This window comes from Pholcus phalangioides, unplaced genomic scaffold, assembly GCF_987345545.1.
Source record: "Pholcus phalangioides strain wild (caught in Gottingen) unplaced genomic scaffold, Ppha-v1.0 ptg000172l_1, whole genome shotgun sequence".
Taxonomy (NCBI): Eukaryota; Metazoa; Arthropoda; class Arachnida; order Araneae; family Pholcidae; genus Pholcus; species Pholcus phalangioides.
Window position 1 is genome coordinate 6,348,287 of NW_028301637.1, and position 23,587 is coordinate 6,371,873.

At 34.2% G+C, this 23,587-nt stretch overlaps 1 protein-coding gene across 3 annotated transcripts in view; it reads right to left on the reverse strand.

The window, feature by feature from the left end:
• Nucleotides 1-23,587, reverse strand: part of Ndc1 (Nuclear division cycle 1) — a 75,307-nt gene that overhangs the window by 4,671 nt on the left and 47,049 nt on the right. The window contains exons 10-15 of one of the 3 annotated variants that reach the window (XM_089255869.1): nucleotides 22,002-22,083; nucleotides 16,781-16,885; nucleotides 15,783-15,820; nucleotides 13,948-14,062; nucleotides 5,806-5,906; nucleotides 2,787-2,941 (exon numbers count right to left, since the gene is read on the reverse strand). In XM_089255869.1, coding sequence (XP_089111995.1) covers nucleotides 2,787-2,941; nucleotides 5,806-5,906; nucleotides 13,948-14,062; nucleotides 15,783-15,820; nucleotides 16,781-16,885; nucleotides 22,002-22,083 — 596 coding nt within the window. Of the gene's footprint in view, nucleotides 1-2,786; nucleotides 2,942-5,805; nucleotides 5,907-13,947; nucleotides 14,063-15,782; nucleotides 15,821-16,768; nucleotides 16,886-22,001; nucleotides 22,084-23,587 lie in introns of all 3 variants that reach the window. The other 2 variants (XM_089255868.1, XM_089255867.1) reach the window with 2 other exon arrangements.

A 23,587-nucleotide genomic window follows, 5' to 3' on the forward strand; every position in this document is an offset into this window, starting at 1 on the left:
ATGATTAGGAAGAAAATTATATGCCTGCATGGGGGGAATCGAAACATCAACCTTTCATGGTCCAGGTGAGAGATCCATGATTAAGCTACAAAGGATTGACATTTTCTTCCCTTAAAGCATATATGAACACTAAACGAGACTGTGCGTGGGTAGCTTCCTATCTCAGCTAACAGCTCTTAACAACGAAAACCCCAGATGACGATATACAGAGAGAAATTGTCTCTGTACGAAAAACACAGGGTTGTTGATTTTTTTTCTTTAAAAATCAATTTATTTGATTTTTTTATACCAAATATATATATATATATATATATATATATATATATATATATATATATATATATATACTATATGTGTTAGTAATATTATATTACTAACACACTAGTCATTAATCTATGCTTTCTTTAAAGAATATAAAATTAAAGAAATTTAAGCTTTTAAACTCACAAAAATAATGACTATTTAAAAAACATTTGCAAACTAAAGATAAAGAATCGCGCATACTTGTGAAATATTTCAGAACATTTTATTAAGAAAAGGGGGTGAAAACACTTCTTGAATAGATATCGTGCATGAAATGGTTCCAACTTTTCCAAAAACTTTAATGTAAATTGCCAAGAAACCAGAGCCACATTTTTGTTTGATAAATTCAAGACCCTTATTTCTCTCTTCTTTTGTGACATTAATTCCCTATTAGAAGTTAACACTGATGAGCTTAGAATAAATGCATCAAAGTGTGCATCTGTTAATGATTGTTCATATATATTTTTATACCCTGATGGCAAAACCTTTTTATTGCTTGATGTTGATGCTTCTTTTATCTTCAATTGCAGCTTTTTCCATGCCAATACACATTCCGGTATATAGCAGTTGTGTGTGTTCCTTTGTACAAAATAGTTAATTTTGGCTATTGTTTCAGAATTGCAATCATGTCCCTGACATTTCTTTTTGAATCAATATTTAAGATTTCACTAGAGATGTTACTATCTGAGATTTGTGGTCTTCACAAACCTTGGTAACAACTGACTTTAACATAAGATTTAACCAGTCAATTGTCCAATTAATTTCTCAGAGTGTTATCGCAGTGCCCACTTTTTTTTGAAGATGCGCACGCTTTTTCCCTTTTCTTGTAAGTTTGAAATATTAAAATATTTTTTTATAGCATGTTTTTTTATAGCTCGAATAAGTCAAGACATAATATGACACCCGAAAAGTGGGGAGGGGCGGTCATAATGTCCTGTGACTAAAAGAAATGCTGTTGATGCATTTATGTGGAACAATAGTAGTTGAACCTTTGCTAAAAGATACATATGAGTAATAAAACAGATGCATCTTCGTAAGGGAATCGAAAAAAAAAAAAAGTGATGGGGATGCAGCTTCGCAAAACATGACAAAGATAATAGTAATAATAATCTCAGACCTTGAAATATAATTGTCAACTCCATCTAGTGATGAGATAATAAAGTAGAAAGATGGCTGTACAGAGATGGCAGCACATGTATGACAAATTATTTTGTCATATTTGTGAAAAAGACCAAAAAGTCTTCGTGTCGGCAAATGCCGTCGTAGGCAACACCATTATGTATATCAGCGACGGCAAATGACGTCGTAACCACTTGACCGGTTAAGAGAATCACTATAAGTATTCCATCAATACCTCTGCAGGAAGACCAATGCACTTCCACCTTACACATGATACCATGCTTTTGAGAGATGATTGCGGAAGTATCTAAATATACTTGTAACATACTTTGTTACATCAGTTTTAATCAAATCTTCTGCTAACAAGTTTAAAATGTACCAATATGTAAGTCCTGAGCTTTTCATCCAGAGTCTTTCTGGAAGAAACAGTAACAAAACTTGATATGTTACATTTGAAGTTTTATTCTATTGAATTCACTGAACTAAAAACCACATTTGCTAAATAATTTCCAGCATGTGATAAGCCAGATGTGTCAATAGTACCAACATGGATGGCTTTACCACACCATCTGATAACACATAGAATTTATTCATTACGTATATCCATCCATTGCCATGCAATTTTTGATTTTCCAAGTCAACTTTACATCCTCTAACTTCATCATTGTAAATCTTGGGTAACCATTTATAAGCTAAATTGGTACGACTATGGTATCTCTGATATTCGATATACATATATTAATATATAAATTATAATATTATAAAAATATTTGAAAATATAATATTTAAATTAATTGATATTTAAAATAATTTAATAAAAATTTAAATCACTCTTTCTTTAGAGCTACATAAATAATTTTATTCAATTACAACAGATAATTTTTCATATCTGAAAAAAAATTGATTTAAATCAGTGATTTAAAAAAAAAAATCAGTTGATTTAAATCACTACAACCCTGGAAAGATAGGATACCAAGTGGAGATGAAGGTATCCAGTCTTTCGTACTTTGTATGAACAGCAGACAGAGAGGTTTTTTTTAAATACAGCAGTACTCCGTAGCCCAGTGCTCGCAAGTACTGTGTCATCGTGATGCTCTTCACACCCCAAACCACATACAAGACATTATGAAAAATGAAGAAGCCATTCAGAAAAAAATTGCACATACCAATAATCCATCCATGTAAATTTTGCTACTTTGAGGGGAAAAAATTTCATTCTATACTCCACAACAACATATAATCCTGACACACATATTTATGTATGGCAGCTATCAGCAATAACGATATCAACAAAAAATTAATATCATATAAGTTTAGAGTAAAAAAGGTATAGAATGCTTTAAAAGGAACCTAAATTAAGCTACCTTATATCAGTTTTATATGCTAATACTATTCTGTATATGGCAGAATCCAATGCAGATTTTAACGTCTTCCTTTGAGCTATGGCTTTATGCAGAAATCTTGAATCTTTGGCATACTTCTTGAAGCTCATTACCGTAACTGGGAGTTTTTCTTCAATCTACGAGGGGAAAGTTTAAAAAAATTAATGTTATTAAACAAAGCTGCTGAGTTTTAAATGCATGCAGGTTTTTGCATGCGGTGAAAATTGGAATTTTCATAGAAAACATTTATAACTTCGTGAATATACGTGCTATTCTCACGAAAATGCATACACATATTGTACAAAGTTATTACAATATTTTGAAAAGTTACATATTATATGTAGTTTGTCGCTGTGGTGGTCGAGTGGTTATAGTGACGGACTCGCAATGCGAGGATCCGGGTTCGAACCCCACAGTGGTGGTCGGCTGAAGTTGGTTTTCTGTGGTTCCCAACTTCAAGGCGCAAATGCGAGCCGATCTCCCCTTCAAAAAGTTACAACGATAAATCATTCAATCATAACACTTCACTCATAGTTAGAAAAACTAGTGGCAGATGGCAGCACTACACATAACAAGCATTACAGAGAAACAACAAAACTTCACGTCAGGTTTCACTACACGTACACTCACATTCCCGCATGTACCGATTCGTTGGGGGGTTCCGCGGGGGCGGGGTGCATGTGTGGTGTAGTAGTAGTAGGTAGGGCCTCCAAAAAATGGCTCGGGGATCCATGATGTTCTTAAGTCAGCCACCTCGTTGGGCAATTTGCCTGTTGTGGCGTTGTATTTGTATTTGTATTTATCATACAGGGTTTATCAAAAACCTTTTTTGTCGCCCCCAAAATACACTAATGATTAAATTTTCACTGGAAATTTCGACTACAAGCATAAGGTTTACATGACCAAAATTTCAGAACAATTTGCCCAGTACTTTTCTAGAAATTTGAAAAAAATGTCTTAACTCCAAAGAGGATGCATACTTTTGGAAACATAGTGTAAGAACCAACATAAGATGTAATAAGGTGATCATATTACCCATATTTTACAGGATATTCCTGTACTTTTCGTCATCATTTGCTATTGACTATTCAAAAGAAGGAAAACATCCCATTTTTTTCAATGATGCTTCCTTGACCCTTGGTTTAACTTCAACACTGCCATGCAAACTGATGTTACTACCAAAGTAAATTCTCGTGATTTAAAAATATATATTGTAACCATATTGTTCGAAAGTCGCTTATTGTTAAGATCAGGGTTGTAAAATACATAACTCGGACGGGTTTTTGGGCAAAATGGGGAAAATTGAATTTCCTTTTTCCACAAAAAATATCTAATTTAACCATGTATGTACATCCTTTATGAGTACATCTTATATTATGTCTAAATATACATTTTGGTGCATGTTAAACTATGCATTTGATTCATAAAATTGACCATACAATAAGGGAATAATTGTTCCCACACAAACACACCTACTTCTGCATAATTGTATCTCAACCTTGATTTCTATGGAGAACTGCAGCAATAAAACTGTTTGTGGTAAAATAAATGAATCTGGATAATGAAAATTCTGAGAAATCAAGATGGTGCCTGAATTTTTTTTTCCAAATGTATTAAATGTATCCTGATCCATCAAAAATAAAACCTTTAGCTACGTAACCAGAACCATAATTTTTTTTTTAAATCAAACCAAAACTTTCAGAAGCTAAAGTCTCATGCTTCTTTTTTTCTTGAATTCCTCACTGTTGAAGAATATCCCTACTTCATTAAATTAAATTCTGAAATATTTTTAAAGGAGCAGTATAATTAAAAAATGATCTGATTAAGAGGAGGAGATAGCAGTCATTCTGAGGATTCATTGCTCTGGAGGTGTTTTCCACTTGTCCAAATTAGCCATTTTTGGGGACTTAAAACTGCAGAACAACTTGAATTATCATTAAGTACAAATGTCAATAACATTATTGTATATTAATATCACTATACAAGACACTGTCGTGTGTAGCAACAGACCTACAGAATGTCTTCATCCGGCTGATGATTCTGACAGGCCAATTTTTGGGTCAGGTTTATATTATGAGCATCTTGGAAAATCAAGCTAAGGCTTATTTTCTGGTTAGATCAGGGTTTAAGCTACGGTTGCATTTTTCGCAAAATGCGAAAGATCTTAGAATGCAAAAGAAGTGGTAGCCACTTTCGCAAAAATGCGTACATCCAACCATCAATTGTTACATTAGCATTGTAGCATTTTGCTAAAGCTTTTCTTGCAAAAGGAATTTTTTATCTAGCTCAAACCCTGGGTTAGGTCTAAGTTATTTTCTTTTTGTTATGAGCTAATGTTATTTTTGTCTCTTGATATTTCAGTTATGAAAGCCTGATGTACTTGTATAAAACTTATAAAAAAGTAATGCAAACAAGTAAATATATTTTTTGAATGAAAATTCAGTTTACATACATTGGTTTACTTCTTCACAGAGGCTTCAGTTTATATACAAGGATTTGTGTGTGTGTGAAAAATTATTGTGTATTATAAATGAGCAAAAATTTCTTTAGATATGTTTATCACATATTAGGTATAATACATATATTACATATCTAAGTTCATGGTTACATTTTGTTTGAGATTCCTTGTAACATTTTAATATGTGAATCTCGCACCTAAATGCTTACATAAAAAAAGGTAGTCAAAGGAATTGTATATAAAAAAGTGTGTTTGTGATTCCAAGAAATTATTTATTGCATTTTTGCTCCCAAAAAAATCTTTTAAAATTATATATATTCTTAAAAAGTTCACTGTGCAGCAATTTTTGGAATGCATAAATTAATTTTAAAATAAAATTTTAACCTGAAAACAACACATTTTCTCTGAAAACAAGCAATTTCCCCCCAAAAAAAACCCAGCCCTGGGGGAGGAGGGGAATGGGTATCTACCTGGGGAGCAAATTTTGCAACCCTGGTTAAGATAGCACTCATTACAATATTTGCCATGGTAGAGAATGCTTACCAACTTCAAATCAATGAGCAAACTGATCAGTTGCGGAAGCGACTTTTGCACTGCACCAAATCCATCTTCCGTGTATGCACAGGACAAGAAAAACCCTAAAGCTGAAAATAAAAGGAAAAAATTCTTTTTGAAAACTCTCAACAAAAAAAAAACTGATGTAAAATTTTTTCAAGCATATACAGCAGGGGTGTATGAACTTTTCAGTCTGCGGACCAGAAAGATGTACATAAAGGATGATGATATGACCCATATTTTATGGGATATCCCCATAGTTTTATTTATAAAATGTCCCTTTTTTTTTCCTGTCTTTTTAAAAAAAGGGCTCAATTTAATTGTTGGAATCAAAAATTAAGATATATTTTCATAACATCAATTATATTATGATAATTATGACTAATTATTATAATTAATTCTAATCATTAGAGAAGGGATGAATATTTGGCTGCTATTCGTCATTCAGCCCTTTTGCCAAATATTTGGTTCAGCCGAATATTTCTTAGGTATTTGGCCAAATATCTGTGTAAATCTTAGCACAACAAACTAATTTTAAAAAATTACATTAATTGGAATTTTTTGCATACATTAACAATTTATACTGATTATATTTTATCATGTGGTGCATACCTATCCTTTTCTGTGCAAGAGGTTATGTCTGTGAATTTCTAGGAGGAAAAAACATGAAGTTGAAAACAGAATCCTACCACAATAATGTGGAAGTGAGCATGAATTACACACGTTCACTAACTGAAAAATGTACCTAAACAAGAAACGTATTGAGCTACTGAGAGGGGCGCAAAGAACATCCGGAGAGGGAAAATAAGTTGTAAATTTTATGATGCATTAATACTAGAGAGTAAATAATGGTTGAAATTTTCTTAATTAGATGTAAAATTGTAATAAGTGTTGGGAAAAAATGATTCTGTAAGCATAGTGATAAATCAGTTAACGAATGCCTCAGTTTACAAAATTTTCCAGCTAATGAAGACCTTTTTTTATCCGAAACCATTGCCAGGGGATTACCGAAGGATTATCCGTTACGTCAGTGTGCCATTTTGTGTCTTTCTTCATTCTCGTGAGTTTTACTTAGCATGTTGTTTATTTTTTGGTCATATTCTGCTGTGTTTTTCTTTTTTTTTTAGCGCACGTTGGATTGCGAGATAAGTGGTTTTTTTTAATTATATTGCTCTCATTTTTTTTTAAATTTTCGTTGTGTATTTTCGATCGACTTAAATTTATTTTTCTCGTTCGCATTTCATTTTCATTGTTTTTTCGCCAGGTTTGTGTTTTCTCGCTTCTTTGATATAAATTCGTAGGTTTTTAGACGTTAGTGTTAGCAAACAGTGTATACTTTTTCCCGGGTACTCTCAATAACTTTGTTTTTTCTTCCATTTGGGCCTATTGTTGTAGTGTTAGTGATTTGAGATAGTTAGCTAATTCTAATAAGTATAAATTGTACTTCGTAGCTTAATACTTTTTTTAGAGGGTGTTGTATTCTTTATATACATATTTATTTTATTCTTCGTGATTTAGTTTATTTTATTCTTCGTGATTTAGTGCTGAGCATTCTATTTTACGTAATTTTTTCATATAATCTCTTACGTATATTTTGCATAGTAATGTATTTTACATTATTTTAATTTCCAGTTAACGTTTCTCATTTTCCTATTTTTAAGTATTATTATTATCTAGCTTTAGCAATAGTGTTAGTATGCCTCGACCTCAACTAGTGTTGTGTAGACGTTGCGACGGAAGGTTTCCCTGGTCTAGGGGTATAGTAGCTGATAGTTTCAATTGTAAAGGGTGCTTGGATAGGAAAACCCTGGAACTTGAGGTCGACGCTTTACGGGAAGAGGTTAGGGTGCTAGAGGGCCCGGTTATAAGTCGTCAAGCCACCTGTTGATGAAGAAGCAATCTCCACGAACAACGACAGTTTAGAGGGCGAATGGGTTGGATGAGGTAGAGGGGGATAGTGATAGGGGTTTAATCATCGGCGATTCTATGGTTAAGGAACTTGAGAACCGAGTGTGTGTAGGGATTTTCGGGGTTTCGAGTACTGTTGTCTTCCTGGGGGAAGACTGGCAACGTTCGAGACGTTTTTCATCGCCGAAAGTTGCCCTTGTGGGTGATTCTGTGGGTGGGAACAAATCAGGTAGGAACGAATATTAGTGAGTCTCTGTCAGAGTACCGGGATTTACTATTATCCGCTAAAGAGGGGGGTTCAGATGTGGCAGCGATTCCAGTGCTGCCAAGGGGTAGTAGGGGATATAGGAGTAGGATCCATCAATTCAATATAGGCCTGAAGGACATGTGGGTGTTTGTACATCGCACCCTCTATGGTTCACGGATAGCGTGCGGAACCTTTATCTTGAAAAGAAAAGAGCATTCAGAGAGTATAAAAGTGGACGAGGTGACCTATCATTGTTTACTGATAAAAGAAGACTGTTGAAGAAAGCGATAAGGGATAGTAAAAAGGAAGTTGAATCTAGGTTGGCAGATAACATTGGTTCTGACCCAAAATCATTTTTTCGATACGTCAATAATGGATGTAAGGGGACAGTTGGCCCCCCCTCTCAATAGGAGACTCTAGGGTAGAGAGCAATGTAGGCATGTGTAGTGCTTTCAATGATTTTTTCGCATCGGTTTTTAATGGAGATAAAGATATTCGATATACGGGTGTTGCATGGGGTAATAAAACCCTCAATGATATTCAAGTAGAAGATGTGGAGGTCCTAAATCTTCTAAGAAATGTATGTGCAAGCAAAGCACCAGGACCAGATGATATCTATCCCAGGGTTCTCAGGGAAGGTGCTAATGAATTGTTAGGGCCAGTCGCACAGATATACAGGAGTAGTGTTGCTGAGGGTATCGTCCCGAGAGATTGGAAACTGCCTAACGTTGTTCCGATATTTAAGAAGGGTAGTAGAGAAGTGGTGTCAAATTATCGTCCAGTGAGTTTGACGAGCTCCCTCTCGAAAATTTTGGAAATTATCATCAAAAGGCAGTTTGTGAAGTGGATAGACGAGAATAATGTATTGTCGGATAATCAGCATGGGTTCAGGAAGGGGAAGTCATGTGTAACTAACCTCCTTTGCTTCTATGATTACGTGACTAAGGCTTTGGGTAAGAGCAAAAATGTCGACGTTGTTTACCTTGATTTCTAGAAGGCATTCGATCGGGTCCAACATGGCAAACTCTTGAAGCGTTTACACGAGATTGGAATAGGATTCAACTTGCTGAATTGGATAGAATCGTGGTTAAGAGATAGGTCGCAACGAGTTATGGTGAACGGGGAATTCTCTGGTTGGACAGACGTCACAAGTGGAGTTCCTCAGGGAAGTGTCCTTGGCAACATACTTTTTCACTTTTTATCGACAAACTCAATCAGGGTATCGATGATGGGATTACTAGCAAATTCGCAGATGATGTGAAGCTAATGGGGGTAATCGGGAATCAAAGCGATAGGGAGTTGCTCCAGACCAACTTAAACAGGATCTAAGCATGGGTTAATGAATGGAGCATGACGTTTAACGTAGATAAGTGCATGGTCGCTCATTTTGGTTTGAACAACCCACGGTTCTCTTACGATTTGAATGGTGTCACTATCCCAGATGCAACTAGGGTCACCAATTTGGGAATTTTCATTGACGAGCGGCTCAGGTTTTCTGAACATTGTTGAGCGGTGATCAAAAAAGCGAATAGAATGCTTGGTCTCATTTTCAAAAAGGTCTCTTCGCGTTCTCCTAAAGTCATTCTTCCGCTTTTTCGAGGCTTAGTTCGTCCTGGACTGGAGTTTGCTGTAAGGTTTTGGAGACCATACCTACAGAGGGACATAGACTTGGTTGAAGGGGTGCAGAGAAGAGCTACACGTGTCCATATTGGAACACGGGGCTTGAGTTATGAAGAGAGACTTCATTTTTTTAATACGTTTACATTGGATGAACGCAGGTATCGAGGAGATATGATCGAAGTGTTTAAAATTGTCAATGGGATGGATAGGATGGACCATGAACATTTAGTACACCGCCAATCGACTGCTTTTACAAGGGGACACCAGTATCGATTAGTGAGGGACAATGCAAGGTTATGGTGTTGCAGGGAATTTTTCTCTAATAGGGTTGTTAATAAATGGAATAGCTTACCCCTGGAGGTAGTAAATTGTAACACAATTGACACGTTCAAAAAGAAATACGATGAACATGTTGGGGTAAATCGAGAAGCTATCCATACTTAGAATAAGACAACCATAAGTATTCTTTATGGGCATTGTATAATATTTTATCATGTGTATATATTGTTTATAATTTGTGTTAATTGCATTTTTAATTGGGTTGCTGTATTTTTGAAATATATGACAACCATATTTTTATGGGCATCTTTTTATCAGCTACCTCGTTGGGCATTTTGTCTGTTGTGGCGTTGTATTTGTATCATGGCAACAAAAATCTTTTGGTTACCAGTTTTTAATATTTATTTAAATAAGAAATTAAAATAATTTAAATTTGATATCAATCATTTGAAATTACCAATAATTTATTTTCAATTAAAAATGGCAGTTTTATTTACAATTTGATGAATTTTAAGAAAATTGGTATTCGGCTTTCTGGCCATATCACTATTTGTTCCATCCCTATATAATAGTCATATAAATATATTTCAACTCAAATATGTTCATATTTTCCGAACATATATATTTTTTGGTGAATTACCATATTTTAACGTGTATAAGGCCGAAATTGCACAATAAAAGTTTCGTAAAAGCTCTTTGATAAAACACGAGAAATTCAACCAATAAGATCACCGGTTGCATTTTCTAGAATGTAACGATGCGCTTATTGGTTGAATTTTTTCAGTTTTATAAAATATCTTTTATCAAAATTTTATAGTGTAATACCGGCCTAAGGAACCCTCTGATTTTTTTAGCTTAAAATTTTGAAAAAGTTTAAAAGATATATCTATAATGCTATCCATGTATAAGAAACCACTCCTATGTTTGGCAAAAAGAGGTTCCTTACACATTAAAATACAGTTAATATTTGACTAGCAGTATCACTACTTTACCACCCACCAACTCAGTCACATATCACCATATGGCAATTTCCAACCAGTGGAGTTGGATGGGAAATGGAGGCATCATCTATCGGTGGTCACCCCAAGCTCAGTAAATAAAGAATTTGTTTCTGATGTTCTTGCCTGGATTTGAACCAGTAGACCTTGATGATCACCTTCATAGTGGAACACGAACATCTTACCACTGCGCCACTTGGCATTATCAATCATTTTCTGTGACTGGAAATTTTTTAGCAATTTTAATAAGTTGATATTTTCACTTGTCTTTGACTGTAATTGCAATGTTACTTTCCTTTGACAATTTTTTGGCTGTGATTGACAACTTTAGCAATTTTAATAAGTTGATATTTTCACTTGTCTTTGACAATCTTTACTGTAATTGCAATGTTACTTTCCTTTGACAATTTTTTGGCTGTGATTGACAACTTTACTTGCCTTTGACAATTTTTTAACTGTAATTAGAAAATGTTACTTGCCTTTGATAATTTGTTTGGCTGTAAATGACACCTTTACTTACTTCTGACTTTTTTGGCTGTAATAGACAACTATAATTTTAGAACCTTTAACATTTTTTTTTTTTTTGGCTGCAAATGACAACTTTACTTGTCTTCGATAATTATTTCGGCTACAATTAGCTAATTTTTTGGTGATATCCTGTATTTTTATGAAAGAAATATGGTCAGTCTTGGTGTTCCTCTTGTTGTGTATATTGATACTTTTCTACTGGCACAACTACAGTGGGGCGGATGGAACTTTTTGGCAGGTTGCATTTTGCCCACAGGCTGTGCACCCCTGATATATGGGGAATATCCCTATATCAGAGCTTGACAAATCCCAAGTCACCATGTTGACTAAAAAAATGTAATTAACACCTAAATTATTTCATGCAGGATTAAATTGGAACCTGAGGTCAGGGCAACACCAAATTTTCAGAATTCATACTAGTGCATCTACTCTAAAGGGGATATGAAAGATAAAACTGCCCACAACCCCAGACTGATGCAATTGATTTTGGACTGTTTATCTCGCAGAAATCTGGCTGGTGTCTAAATCTTTTTGATTTGTCAAAGCCCTGCGTATATAAAGATACTCAAGGGACTGAAAAAATATATTGTTATAAAGGAGTTATCGTTATAAATGGAATATATGGTAAAACCTTGGTAAGTGATCCCTTCGGTTGTGATCATTTTTCTTTCGTCCCGTCCAGCTTTCATAGATAACAATGTTCATAAACCCTCATTTGCTCGTCACTAATTTTAGTTAAATTGTCACTATGAAAAATTTTGTGAGAGAGGAACTTTTATATGGCTTTCGTATTTTATGAGGAGATTGATGTGGCTCCCTTTGAAGAAAAGGCTTGATAAAAGCACTGCTATATGTTCAAAAATGACTATACAAGCTTTATGTGCCAAAAAAACCCGCTCAAATAATGAAAGTGGCATTGAGGAAGTTCATTTGCTGACTAAAAACGCAGTTCTTGAAACAATAGGGAATATTCGAGCTGGACCTGATTTTTGCATAGGCGTTCGCTAATGTATTACTCCGAATTTAAACAAAATATCATTGTTAAAAACCAGGCATTTTTTTCGAAGTTGAGAAAGCCTTCAAATGTCAAAAATTTTTGGTTTTTCTCTTCTTTTGTAATTTATAAATTTTTTAATATGTATTGTAATTTTAACTGGGATGGAATTGAGACCTGTTTGTTACATATGCAAAATTTTGCAAGGATTGGTATAGAAAATGGTATATTGTATAAAACTGTCAACAGAAAATCAATTTTATATATGCTACTTACAAAGCCACTTCAGGCTTTGACAGTTTGCAAATTGGTCAAGAGTTTTGGTCAAAGTTGAAATTGCAAAAATGATTCGGACTTTGCGGAGATCCCTGGCCATAGCTCAATGTGCTGATGTAAGATGGCCTGGTAGGAACCAAATCTATTTTTTTTCAAATGCCTACATTGTGACACATATATATATAGCAGCTGTATTGGATTAGCTCCATGTGAAAGAGAAAAAAAGTGAAATTTTAGAGAAAAACTATAAAAATAATTATATAAACATATAGTTCTTTCTGCGAAATTATGGAGGAAAAAAAATGATTACAGCAACGTGACTGCGGCTTGATGGGTTGTCATAACTAGCATGGACATAATTATTATAAAAAAATATGCCAACTTGACAATGATCCCAAATCTTGTCTTTTGTTATCAAACTTTGGCCAGGGATCACTGGCCACTTGAACTGGAGGGGTCAATATTCAATGAAATTGGCCAATTCATGAAATGGCTGCCCTGTTGCGAATTGGTTAGTTTCAGGCTTTGGCAGTAACATATGTATAGATGTCAAGTTTTCTGTTTTACAGAGCCATCTGTTAGTGAAATTTGAACTTTCTTTTACTTATCAAAAAGAACGCTAGGCCAAGATGAGTTATCTTAGTATAAAATGCACCTTTTATGTCTATTAGCTAATTTGCTATGAATTTGATATTCATACTTTGAAGATGCAGTCTTTGTGTGATGTCATTTTTGTACTCGATAGGATAATTCAAAGAAAAAGAAATCCTTTGGCAAAATACGTTTCTTAAAAAAACCAGACTATAGTTTTTCACGATTCACCATAGTTCCATATTTTAAGGTAGAAATCCGTAGAAACTACAGAAATTTCACAGTAGTTGGCAAATTATGGAATTATAGTTCTACGTACCAAGGGCAAAGTATTCAAATTCAAGTGCACTTAATATTGTCCCATTTCAAATCATATTTTGATAAATGTTATATTAGTTTAAATTCAAACAGTTTTTACAGCATTGCAAGTAAAACTGACGACACTTCACTTGAGTCGTCACTCCACTTAAGCTGTCATAATTTCTCAATAACTTAAGTGACGACTTATCAAGGTTTTACTGTATCAACACTATGAAAATTGCATCAAGACCAGAGAGTAATATTGTTACACAGGTGATTACTGTTATAGAGAGTGCTGTTATACAGGATTTTCAATGTATATTTTCAACAACTGAACACTATAGTAAATTGCGAATTCTAATGCACAAAACACAAATACCATAATTTACCTTCTATAGTCCAAATATCTATCTGACATGTTGTGAAAACTTTAATGGCTCTGATGTCCGGCAGTTCTTCTGTCACGTATTTCACTGATGGCAATTTCATCATAAACTCTTGAAACTGTATCCACAATTAAAAATATATGTATAAATTAAGACACATGTGCAGACAATTTGAATAATTCATCAACAGTGTAAACGTAAATTCAATATGAGACTTTTTCTTTCTAAAGTATTCTGTTTAGAAAATTTAAAGGATAAGGATGGTCATCCACTGGGAGCTACTTCTTTTTTTTTTTTTTCAAACCGAGCACAACTCAGGTCTATCGCCATGGGCAATTTACTACCTAGTGAGTTGTGCCAGAAGTGTAAGTATGTGTACCTAACAGTCTGGGTGCGTATCTCGTGTTGTGTATGATTTTTCAGTGCTGCCATCTATATCTCAGAAGTGAAGTGTAATGCCTGAATTTGTACTGTTTGTAGAACTGTTGCTCTCTGTGGCGAGACTTTTTAAAGGGGAGATCGGCTCGCATTTGCGCCTTGAAGTTGGAACCACAGAAAACCAACTTCAGCCGACCACCACTGTGGTGACGGTGGGGCTCGAACCCGGGTCCCCGCGATGCAAGTCCGTCACTATGATCACTCTACCACCACAGCGGCAACTGGGAGCTACTACGAGAGATAATAAGTAATGCGTATGCACAAGACCATTGTATTAAAATCCTGAGGAGAATACACGACTTGTTATTGCTCATAGTGGCTTCCGATGCATGACCAGCCTGACTTGAAACGAAACATAAATAATCGAGTTTGAGCATTATACAAGGGCTTGTGTAGCAACAATAGTATCATCTACTTATTTACAACACACGAAGAATATTTTGTACGTTGCGTAGAATTTTACAATATGTGTTGCTAAGCTAATGATGTAGAAGCCATTAAATGGCACTGCTGTGATGAAAATTGTCAAATCTGTTGATGAAAATTGACCCACTGCATGAAAAACACTTTTTCTGAGAAGCAAATGACACAAAATGGTTCCTTCGTGTTCAGTCAAACTTTAGAGCAGGAATTGAGATGGCTTCTTCAATGCCTCAGAGTCAAAGAATATTGATGAAAATAGAGAGAGATGCAGTGTAACCCCCCCCCTTCCCCCAAGGATTAAACGAAATAGACACACAGTTGCGATAAATGTGCTTAAGCATACCCTAAAATCCTTTCCTCAAAGCATTTCACCCATCTTGCTGCTCCTTTTTTTTTTTTTTTTTTTTTTTTTTTTTGCAAAATGAAAAAATAATTACATTTTTCATCCTTGGTCACAAAATGGTCATTTTATGCATTCGGGGGGGTTCATTAAGACCAGACCTACGGGACATGCAATTTTTATTTCATATCGCTCAGGAAGAAGTTGATGCATTGATCGCTAAGTGCTGGGGTTTATAATGACCATAAGTATTCCAGTCATTTTGATTCTCATCTACTGCTTTCACTTCAAAATATGGAAGCCACATGACAGCACCACCAGAACACAAAACACACATTATGCTGAACACATAAATATGTAAAGGCCACGCATATACTAAGAGCACACGTTTTTCATCCTAACCTACATGGAGACTTTTTAATTATTTTAATGTATGGTTTTCTGTCGTCAGGGCTATACTTTGGAAATGTTTCAATAACATATTTTTAAAAATCACAGTGTTCATCATTTTTTTATGTAGTACCTAAAGTGACAATATAAGGTTTGACAAATGTATCGGGGCATGTTTGATTCCTATGATTAATGGAAGAAAGGTTTTAGTCACAGATGTTTATACTACACTGATGCCATCACTTACTATGCTTTCTGTTTGAAGTGAAGCTTCGTTCGGCATACCTGAAATTAATGGGAAAAAGCCTCATAGTTAGTTATACATAAACAATAAATGACACATCTCAAGTTTCGTCTGTTTAAGCTTATTTATCCATTTGCATCACCTTTCTAATCACTTCATAAATCCGATACAGGGAATTCACAATCGTTAGGCATCACCACTCATTGCTAAGGAAACTGATTATTAGGGCTCAGATTTCTATGATTTTGCATATTCTTTTTATGTTTTTGCATATTTCATTATTTTCACATGATAGGTTTTTAATTAATTTTCAGTAATTTTTAGGCATTTTTCATGATTTACGACATATTTTTGTATTTTAGAGCATTAGTTTGCATATTTCAGCAGAACAATGAAGTAATTTTTTTCTTCCCCAAGGTCACTCTTCAATAGCTTCATTTCCTACATTCGTCAATTTTTCGATGATATTAGCAATAATCGACAATTCTACTTACCATTGGCACTCTTTTCGGCAATGATTGATGATTTTCCGGTGATATTATCAACAATTGGAAATTTTATTTTTGTGCCTTTGGCATTATTTTGGACAATGCTTGGTGATTTCCCACAACTTCCTCGAGAAAATATTATTTGAATTTTCGAAATCAAGAATTGCGATTATTTTCATCTTATAAATTAGCACTTTCTGCAATTTTTTTGGCTTTAATGGGCAACATTCCTTGCCTCTGACATTTTTTGGCAGCAATTGGCCACTTCAGTAGAATTTGCCAATTTTTGGTCTGGAGGATAAAGAGTTAAATTTTTTTTAAAGGATATATGACCATTTTTATCGAGTGCAGATATTTTCCAACCGAAACACCTTTTTTGAGCCAGATGGAACCCTTTAGCAGGCTGTATTTGGTCAGCGGGCTGGAGGTTGTGCACTCCTGAGTTAGATGGTCATTGATGCAAATGGGTAAATAAATATTTTTAGTGCTAAAAGGAAATACCATTACTTATACTTTTCATCTTTTCATGCATGACGAGTAGTTCAATCCGTTCCAGAAATTGAGAAAGTCTTTTGGTGAAAATCTGAGACAATGACTGCCAGTTCTTCGGATGGCCTCCTGATGGAAACATAAAAATCACATTTAAAAAAATTGAATTGATATGCATTCTTTTCTTCACACGAGAGTGTGATGCAGAAATAAGACAAGAACAGAGTTTGAGAAGTTTAACTTCTCCCATTCAAAAATATATCATGACAACTAAGACATTGAGGGAAGAAAATGGTAAAAATTATCAAGAAGCTCCGTGGAAAAATTATGTCCCTACCACATTGCTTCATAATTCTATTAATTTTTGTTATGTGAATATATGCCAATTGGTAATAGGAAGTAGTGATAACACTGGTGTCATAGCACATGGGATCATGAGACGATTTAATAATTTTGAGCATAGTTTTAAGCCCTTTACTACCACGGGTGTATATATATATATATATGCCTTGCAGAGTCTATGAATTAACTGCCACGGGCGTATTTATACATCTTTACAGCCTGTGAACGAAAAAGGGAGGCACTGAGGAGCAGATCCTGTGTGATTTTGTTGGCAGTTAACTGGTTAAGAAAGGTATAGCTGTTCAACACAATGATTGTCAATAATGCTATGCGTTTGGATAGATAGATTGCAAGCTGTAACTTGAAAAGTGTGAAATTAGATCTCCCCTCCCCAAAGTAATACTTACAAAGCAAGAGTGGCTGAATGGATAGGAATTAACATCATGCACGAGAAGAATTGTCATTCATATCTGCAAGAAACATATGCCGGGCTCCCCTCAAAAAATCAGAAAAAAGTAGGATGGGAAGGTACCCCCCCCCCCTTTCCAGACAACATAATCATAGCATAATAAAACAAAATGCATCAACAAATTTATTTATTTGTTCTTTTTTTGAAATTTTAAAAAAAAATTCATATCACAATTTCAGTATCCTATAAGACTGACTCAAGCCAAAACAAAATGACAGAGAAATGATGGTAATAAAACACTTTTTGGCTAACACAGTGTACTAGCAACCAGAACTAATTCTTTTCCGTCTCTCTCCCCTTACTATAAAAATTACATTTTTTTTGTTTTCCACAGTCCAGTCTGTCAGCTCTTTTTAACAATGCACAGCAAATTATGAAGATGTAAGTTTTTTAAGAATGATGACGCTCTCTCTAAACCACTTTCAAAAGCACAGTGCAAAATGTGTAAATTACAGGGTTCAGTGCAAATAAGTCAAGGTTAACTGGATGGTTTGTACGCTGTTGTCCATCGTTTTTTTTAAAGGGATTTATTTGTATTTTACTGTTCAATGCCAGTGTAATCGTTTTGGACAAATGAAGAACTTTCATTTCTAGCTCTTTAGTAATATTTTGAGAGAGAGCAATATGTGAAAGTTTGTAAAAAAGAAGTTTGTGTAAAAGCTTTGTAAATATTGTTTATTTCTCTGCATGCCCTAAAAATACAGCATGCAATGTTATTGGGTAGCATCAGAATCACCAAACTTAGAATAGGTCTATGTATCCAACTGCTTTGTTATGCAAACTGTTGTTTCACCTATACACAAAATGTGTACCATAATTTTGAATGATGAATGCTAGTTACTGTCCAAGACCATGAAGTAGTAAATACAAAATTATTTTTTCCATCCAGACAAGTTTTTAATGACTACTCTACTTGTTGAATCCTCACAATTTTAAGATAAAAGCAAATGAAAAATTAATAAACCAAATAGTCCACATTCACATCCCCCCCAAATAACCTTAAAAATGATATAATTTCTACTTTGGCAGAATCATTAATTGCAATTTACAACATTTGTATTACTTGGCAATACATGATGATTCCCTCCTCAAATAAAATCAATTACATGAATTTTGTTGATAGGATTTAGGGTTTGATAATTAAGTAGAACAAAATCTAGAAAGTAGGACAGAAGTAGGACATTTTACCAAAAAGTAGGAAAAAGTTTTCCGAGTGAGAGCCCTGAATATGGCATTGAAGCTCTGGCATATATGACAGTATTCCATTCAGTAGTAAATCCTCCTAACACATCCACTCATTTTCCTCATAACACCTGTTGTCACACTTATGTTCTGATGTGGGACAAGGAAGTGTGTTCTAGATGTGTGAGTGCCAGACTTTTAGTAGATTTTATTTATGTATTTTTTATTTAACTTTTAGTAGATTTTTAAATTTCTGAATTCATTCTGGGAGTGTTTAATCCCATGCTATAATGTGTTAGGACCACACATACACACACACGAAACATTCAGGGCATTACGCCTTTGGGCATTCGGCAGCACACCAGTTCATTAGACATAGTAGTCCTAGCTGCAAAATACTGTTAGGGCCTGATCACCTATATCATCCCATGCTCAGATGCCACTGTATGTAACTAACTTCACTGAAAAGGAAAGAAGTACTGAAACACTATCCCTGTGGTCCTTCATGAGTCTTTGCAACTTTGATCCCTTCAATGGGTTCAAGAGAATGACATATTTCCTTGCGAGAGATATCGTTCTATCTCTACAGACTTGTAGGGCCGCCCTTGCCAGACACGGAGCATCTCAACAATTTCGGGCAAAAAAATATTTGGGAACTACTTTACCCAGATTTTATATATTTGAGGGGGGCAAATCCACATCCATTATTTTAGAATGTACAAGAATGTCAAGATATATCAATACAAAAGAATTTAAACACACAACTAAATGTAAATTGGCACAAAAATTAATGAAAAATTCAACACTGAAGGTAATTTTGAACTAAAGAGAAAAAGTTCCAAAACAAAAACCAATAAAAATTTTAAGCATGATGAATTAAAAATAATAGAAATAATTCCAGCACCAGTGAAAATCCAGAATCGATGAAAATTTAAAATTAAAATGGAAAAAAAAATCCGAAATTGTGATAAATATTCAAAATTAATGAAAATTATCATTCCAGAATTGATGAAATTTCAGAATTTACAGAAGATTCCAGAAAATTCAGAATTAATGAAAAAAATAATTTCAGAAATGATAAAAGTCTCCAATAATTAAGTGTGAGTGCAAGGTTCGGCAACCGCACTTGTCGCACAACTCTGATGGTCGTATTCACTGACAGAGTTTAACTGCAATCGCTGGTTATTTTAACTTCGGATTTTAACCAATCCGTGTCAATCTCTAATTCTTTAACCTGCAATTGTAGTTAAACTCTGTTGGTGAATACAGCCATAAGGATGGCTCCCCAGGCTTGGGAGAGGGGCACCCATCTAAAAAAATTCATAAAAACTGCACTGCCACCAATATTTTTTTACAACTGTAATGGGGCATGAATATAAATGGTGATTCATTAAAGGAGTGTTAAGAACGTAATCACCAGGTGATGTGATAGATATTTTATGATACATGTATGAGTTATTACTACTTTCTTTTCCAGCCCTTATGTAAGAGGGTTGGTCCAAAACAAACTCCAAAACCATGGTGAAACTGCACTCTAACTGTATGCAAATGACCTCTCATGCCAAAATGAATTGTGCTAGATTTCATCAAAATTCGTAAGAATCTTTTGTTCCCCCCTCATTTACTATCAAAAATCTAAAACATTTTTTAATAAGATTTATACTCATAATTTTTTGATAATAGAAACAAACCAAACTCTAACAAGGTGGAAATTTTTGTACTTATATTAAATGATAATATCACAATAAGATATATATAGAATTTTACCAATTCAGGTAAATATCAACTATACTACTTAACCATGCACATGCACCTCACACACATTCCTCTGGAAATTTTTACCAAATTGGAACATGCAGGAATGCTTTACTAGTGTATCTGTGGCCCTAACCTATCCCTGTTGTCAGAGTTATACATGTTTCATGTTATGTTGGTGCTGCGATCAAGCTTTCATATTTTTAAGCTAAAATTACAAATATTTGAATTTTCATAATATGTAAGTACAATAGAACCTTTCGATAAGGGAGACCCATGGGACCAAAACTTTTGTCTGCTAACGGGGAGTGTCCACTACTGGGGAGGTACGATATACAGTAGAACCTTGTTTGTAAGACTTTCACATTTATACGATGTTGCAATTGGTTCTTATATGTTACCGTGTAAAAGTGATACACCAGTGGTTATGCATAATTATCAATCATCTAGATAACGAAAATTTCATCAAATTTCCCTACATTTACCACTTTTACTGGTGATTATGCATAATTTCCAAATAAAGTTGGGAAGTCTGATAAATATGGAAAATTTTATAATACTTTTTCTCTTCATAAAACCAATTCATTATTTTTACCCTTACATGATACGTGAACTACACATATTGTGCAATAAAAATTAAATTGAATTAAAATAAGTGTGAAGAGAGAAATAAACATTCATAATGACATTATCAGTTATGTTGGCTTTCTTCACACGTATCAACATGTGCAAACAAAACCACCATTACCATTCGGAATCAGCATCCTGGACCATAATTGTGTTCAGTTAATCAAGTAATTAATTGACGGATTATCATATATACCAATACAAGCTTTGGATTAATACATAATCACCGTTGAATATAATAAATTCTTGATTTATTAACAAAAATTCACACAGTTAGGAAAAAAATGGGAGTTTGCCAGATTTTACTGCCGCTATCGAGAATGTAACGTGACGTGAAATACATTAAAACCCTATTCCACGGGACCGGGAATCAGAAAAGTGTCCGTTAATGGAAGGTGGCTGCTAACAGGAAATGTCTGTTAAGGGAGGTTCCACTGTATTGAAGAGTAAATATCAACTGCCTTTCTACTTACTCCCTTTTTACTGCAGTTGTAATTTTGAGTTTAGCAATTAATGCTGTTGCAGACCATAATTTCCCAACAGTACAAGAAATGAATAAATTAAGTCTAATATTGAGATTTTATTGGCTATGAAATCTTATTCATAGTTTAAACTATAATCCAAAAGGACTTTTACACTCAAAAGTAGGCATTATTTTATGAAAAATTAGTGTTAAACATTTTGAAATAATATTTTCTCAGAGCATGCCATAAAAGCCTATAAGTTTTATAGATATCATATAACCCAGTCCTGAAAGCCACAAAAAAAAATTTATTTTTCCAATCTCAAAATTATTGGCTGAATTTTAACATTTTATTTTTTGCAAAAACTAACAGTAAACTTTAAAGATGATTTCTTTTTAATCCTTACCTGGCTGACTAATGGTGAAAAATATCTTCCTTTTCTGTGGAGAAAACTGTGAAAGGCACCTTAAATCAATGAATGCCAGACACTGTCAATAAAGAAAAATAACGATGTATGAATAAAATTTTAAATACACTCATACAAACTTAACAAAATCTGTGACATACATAGTAAAACGATCAGTGCCACTGCAGGACAATCTTGAAGAATTTTAAGAAAGATGTAGAAAACACTGTTATAGGATTTTTCACTGCAGAACATTCCCAGTCAACCAAGAGCTCATTACAGAACAATGCAAAGCATTCTGCTTTGGGACATAGGTACAGTAATCTTCCATTATAATAGGCATGTTGGAAGACAAAGAGAAATAATCAACAACTTTATCTACTATACCAAACACAACTCTGGCCATATCACTATAATGCAATTTACTGCCATTAATGAGATGTCTATCAGTGGTCATCTCAAGCTCATTAGGGAAAATATATGATCTACAAGTATATGTTCCCTCAGAGTTGAACCTAGGACTGTGACAGCAACCTTCAGAGTAGTAGACAAGCATCTTATCACCACGCCACTAAGGTGCTACAACTTCATCTGGATTTTTACGTCATTTAAATTATTTGTAGTAATTGTTTTAAAGTCACCCGGAATAGCAGCGGCAAAAGGTGATAAATACAGTCAATACCCGTATTAAGAATATTGTTATAGCGAAAAAAATTTTAATCCCCAGATAAGTATAAATAGGAACAATGTAAATATCTGAAATTCCTTTATAACAAAATTTTGTTATCACATAGCTGCTAACTTTGGAGAATAGGAATTAGGGAAATTTTCTCACAGATCCAAATTCTGTACAAAAATAACTGTAAAAGGGATCATTTAAAACATTTTAGGAATTTTTACTTAGTAAAAGGGAAATTTTGGGGATATTTTTCCATTGTAAAAACCGTTACAAAGACCACGCCATCGCCAATCATGGCCAACTAGTAGGTTAAAGTCCTTGGTTTAAATTACCTCTCAAAAATCAAATCTCACAAACAAAAAAATCTCAGTCGGGTGAAATGGGACGTATGGCTAAAGCAGATACACACGATCGTGCCAATTTCGGATTTCAAAAGGCCGGATTGAAGCTTGCTGATTGGCAAATTTTGTTTTTTCTCCCCAAAAATGTTTTTTTTTTTTTTTGTGATTTGACGAAATGGCGAAAGTTTACAACAACACTTATGAAGCACAGTTTTTTTTACCTCCTTCTTTCTTTCTTTTTAGTAAATTCTTGGGGAATAACTTTTTCCCTAAATGTAGGGGATTTTTTACAATCATGGGCGAAATTCAGAAGATGAAAGAATTTTTTGGGAGTCCAGGAGGTAGAGTAGAAATTCCAGAGCTTCCCGGAAAATCCAGAAGACTCAGTAGCTATGTCATTATGAAGTGATTTCTCCGATCTCTTGTAGTTCGTTATAATGAAATTTGACTATTACAGTAGCCCTAAATAGTCTCAGTGAAAATTTGGCAACAAATAACAAAAAAAAATCCCATACATATTTTCTTCTGATCATGTTTTATCAAACAAAATCATCAAATCAAAGCAG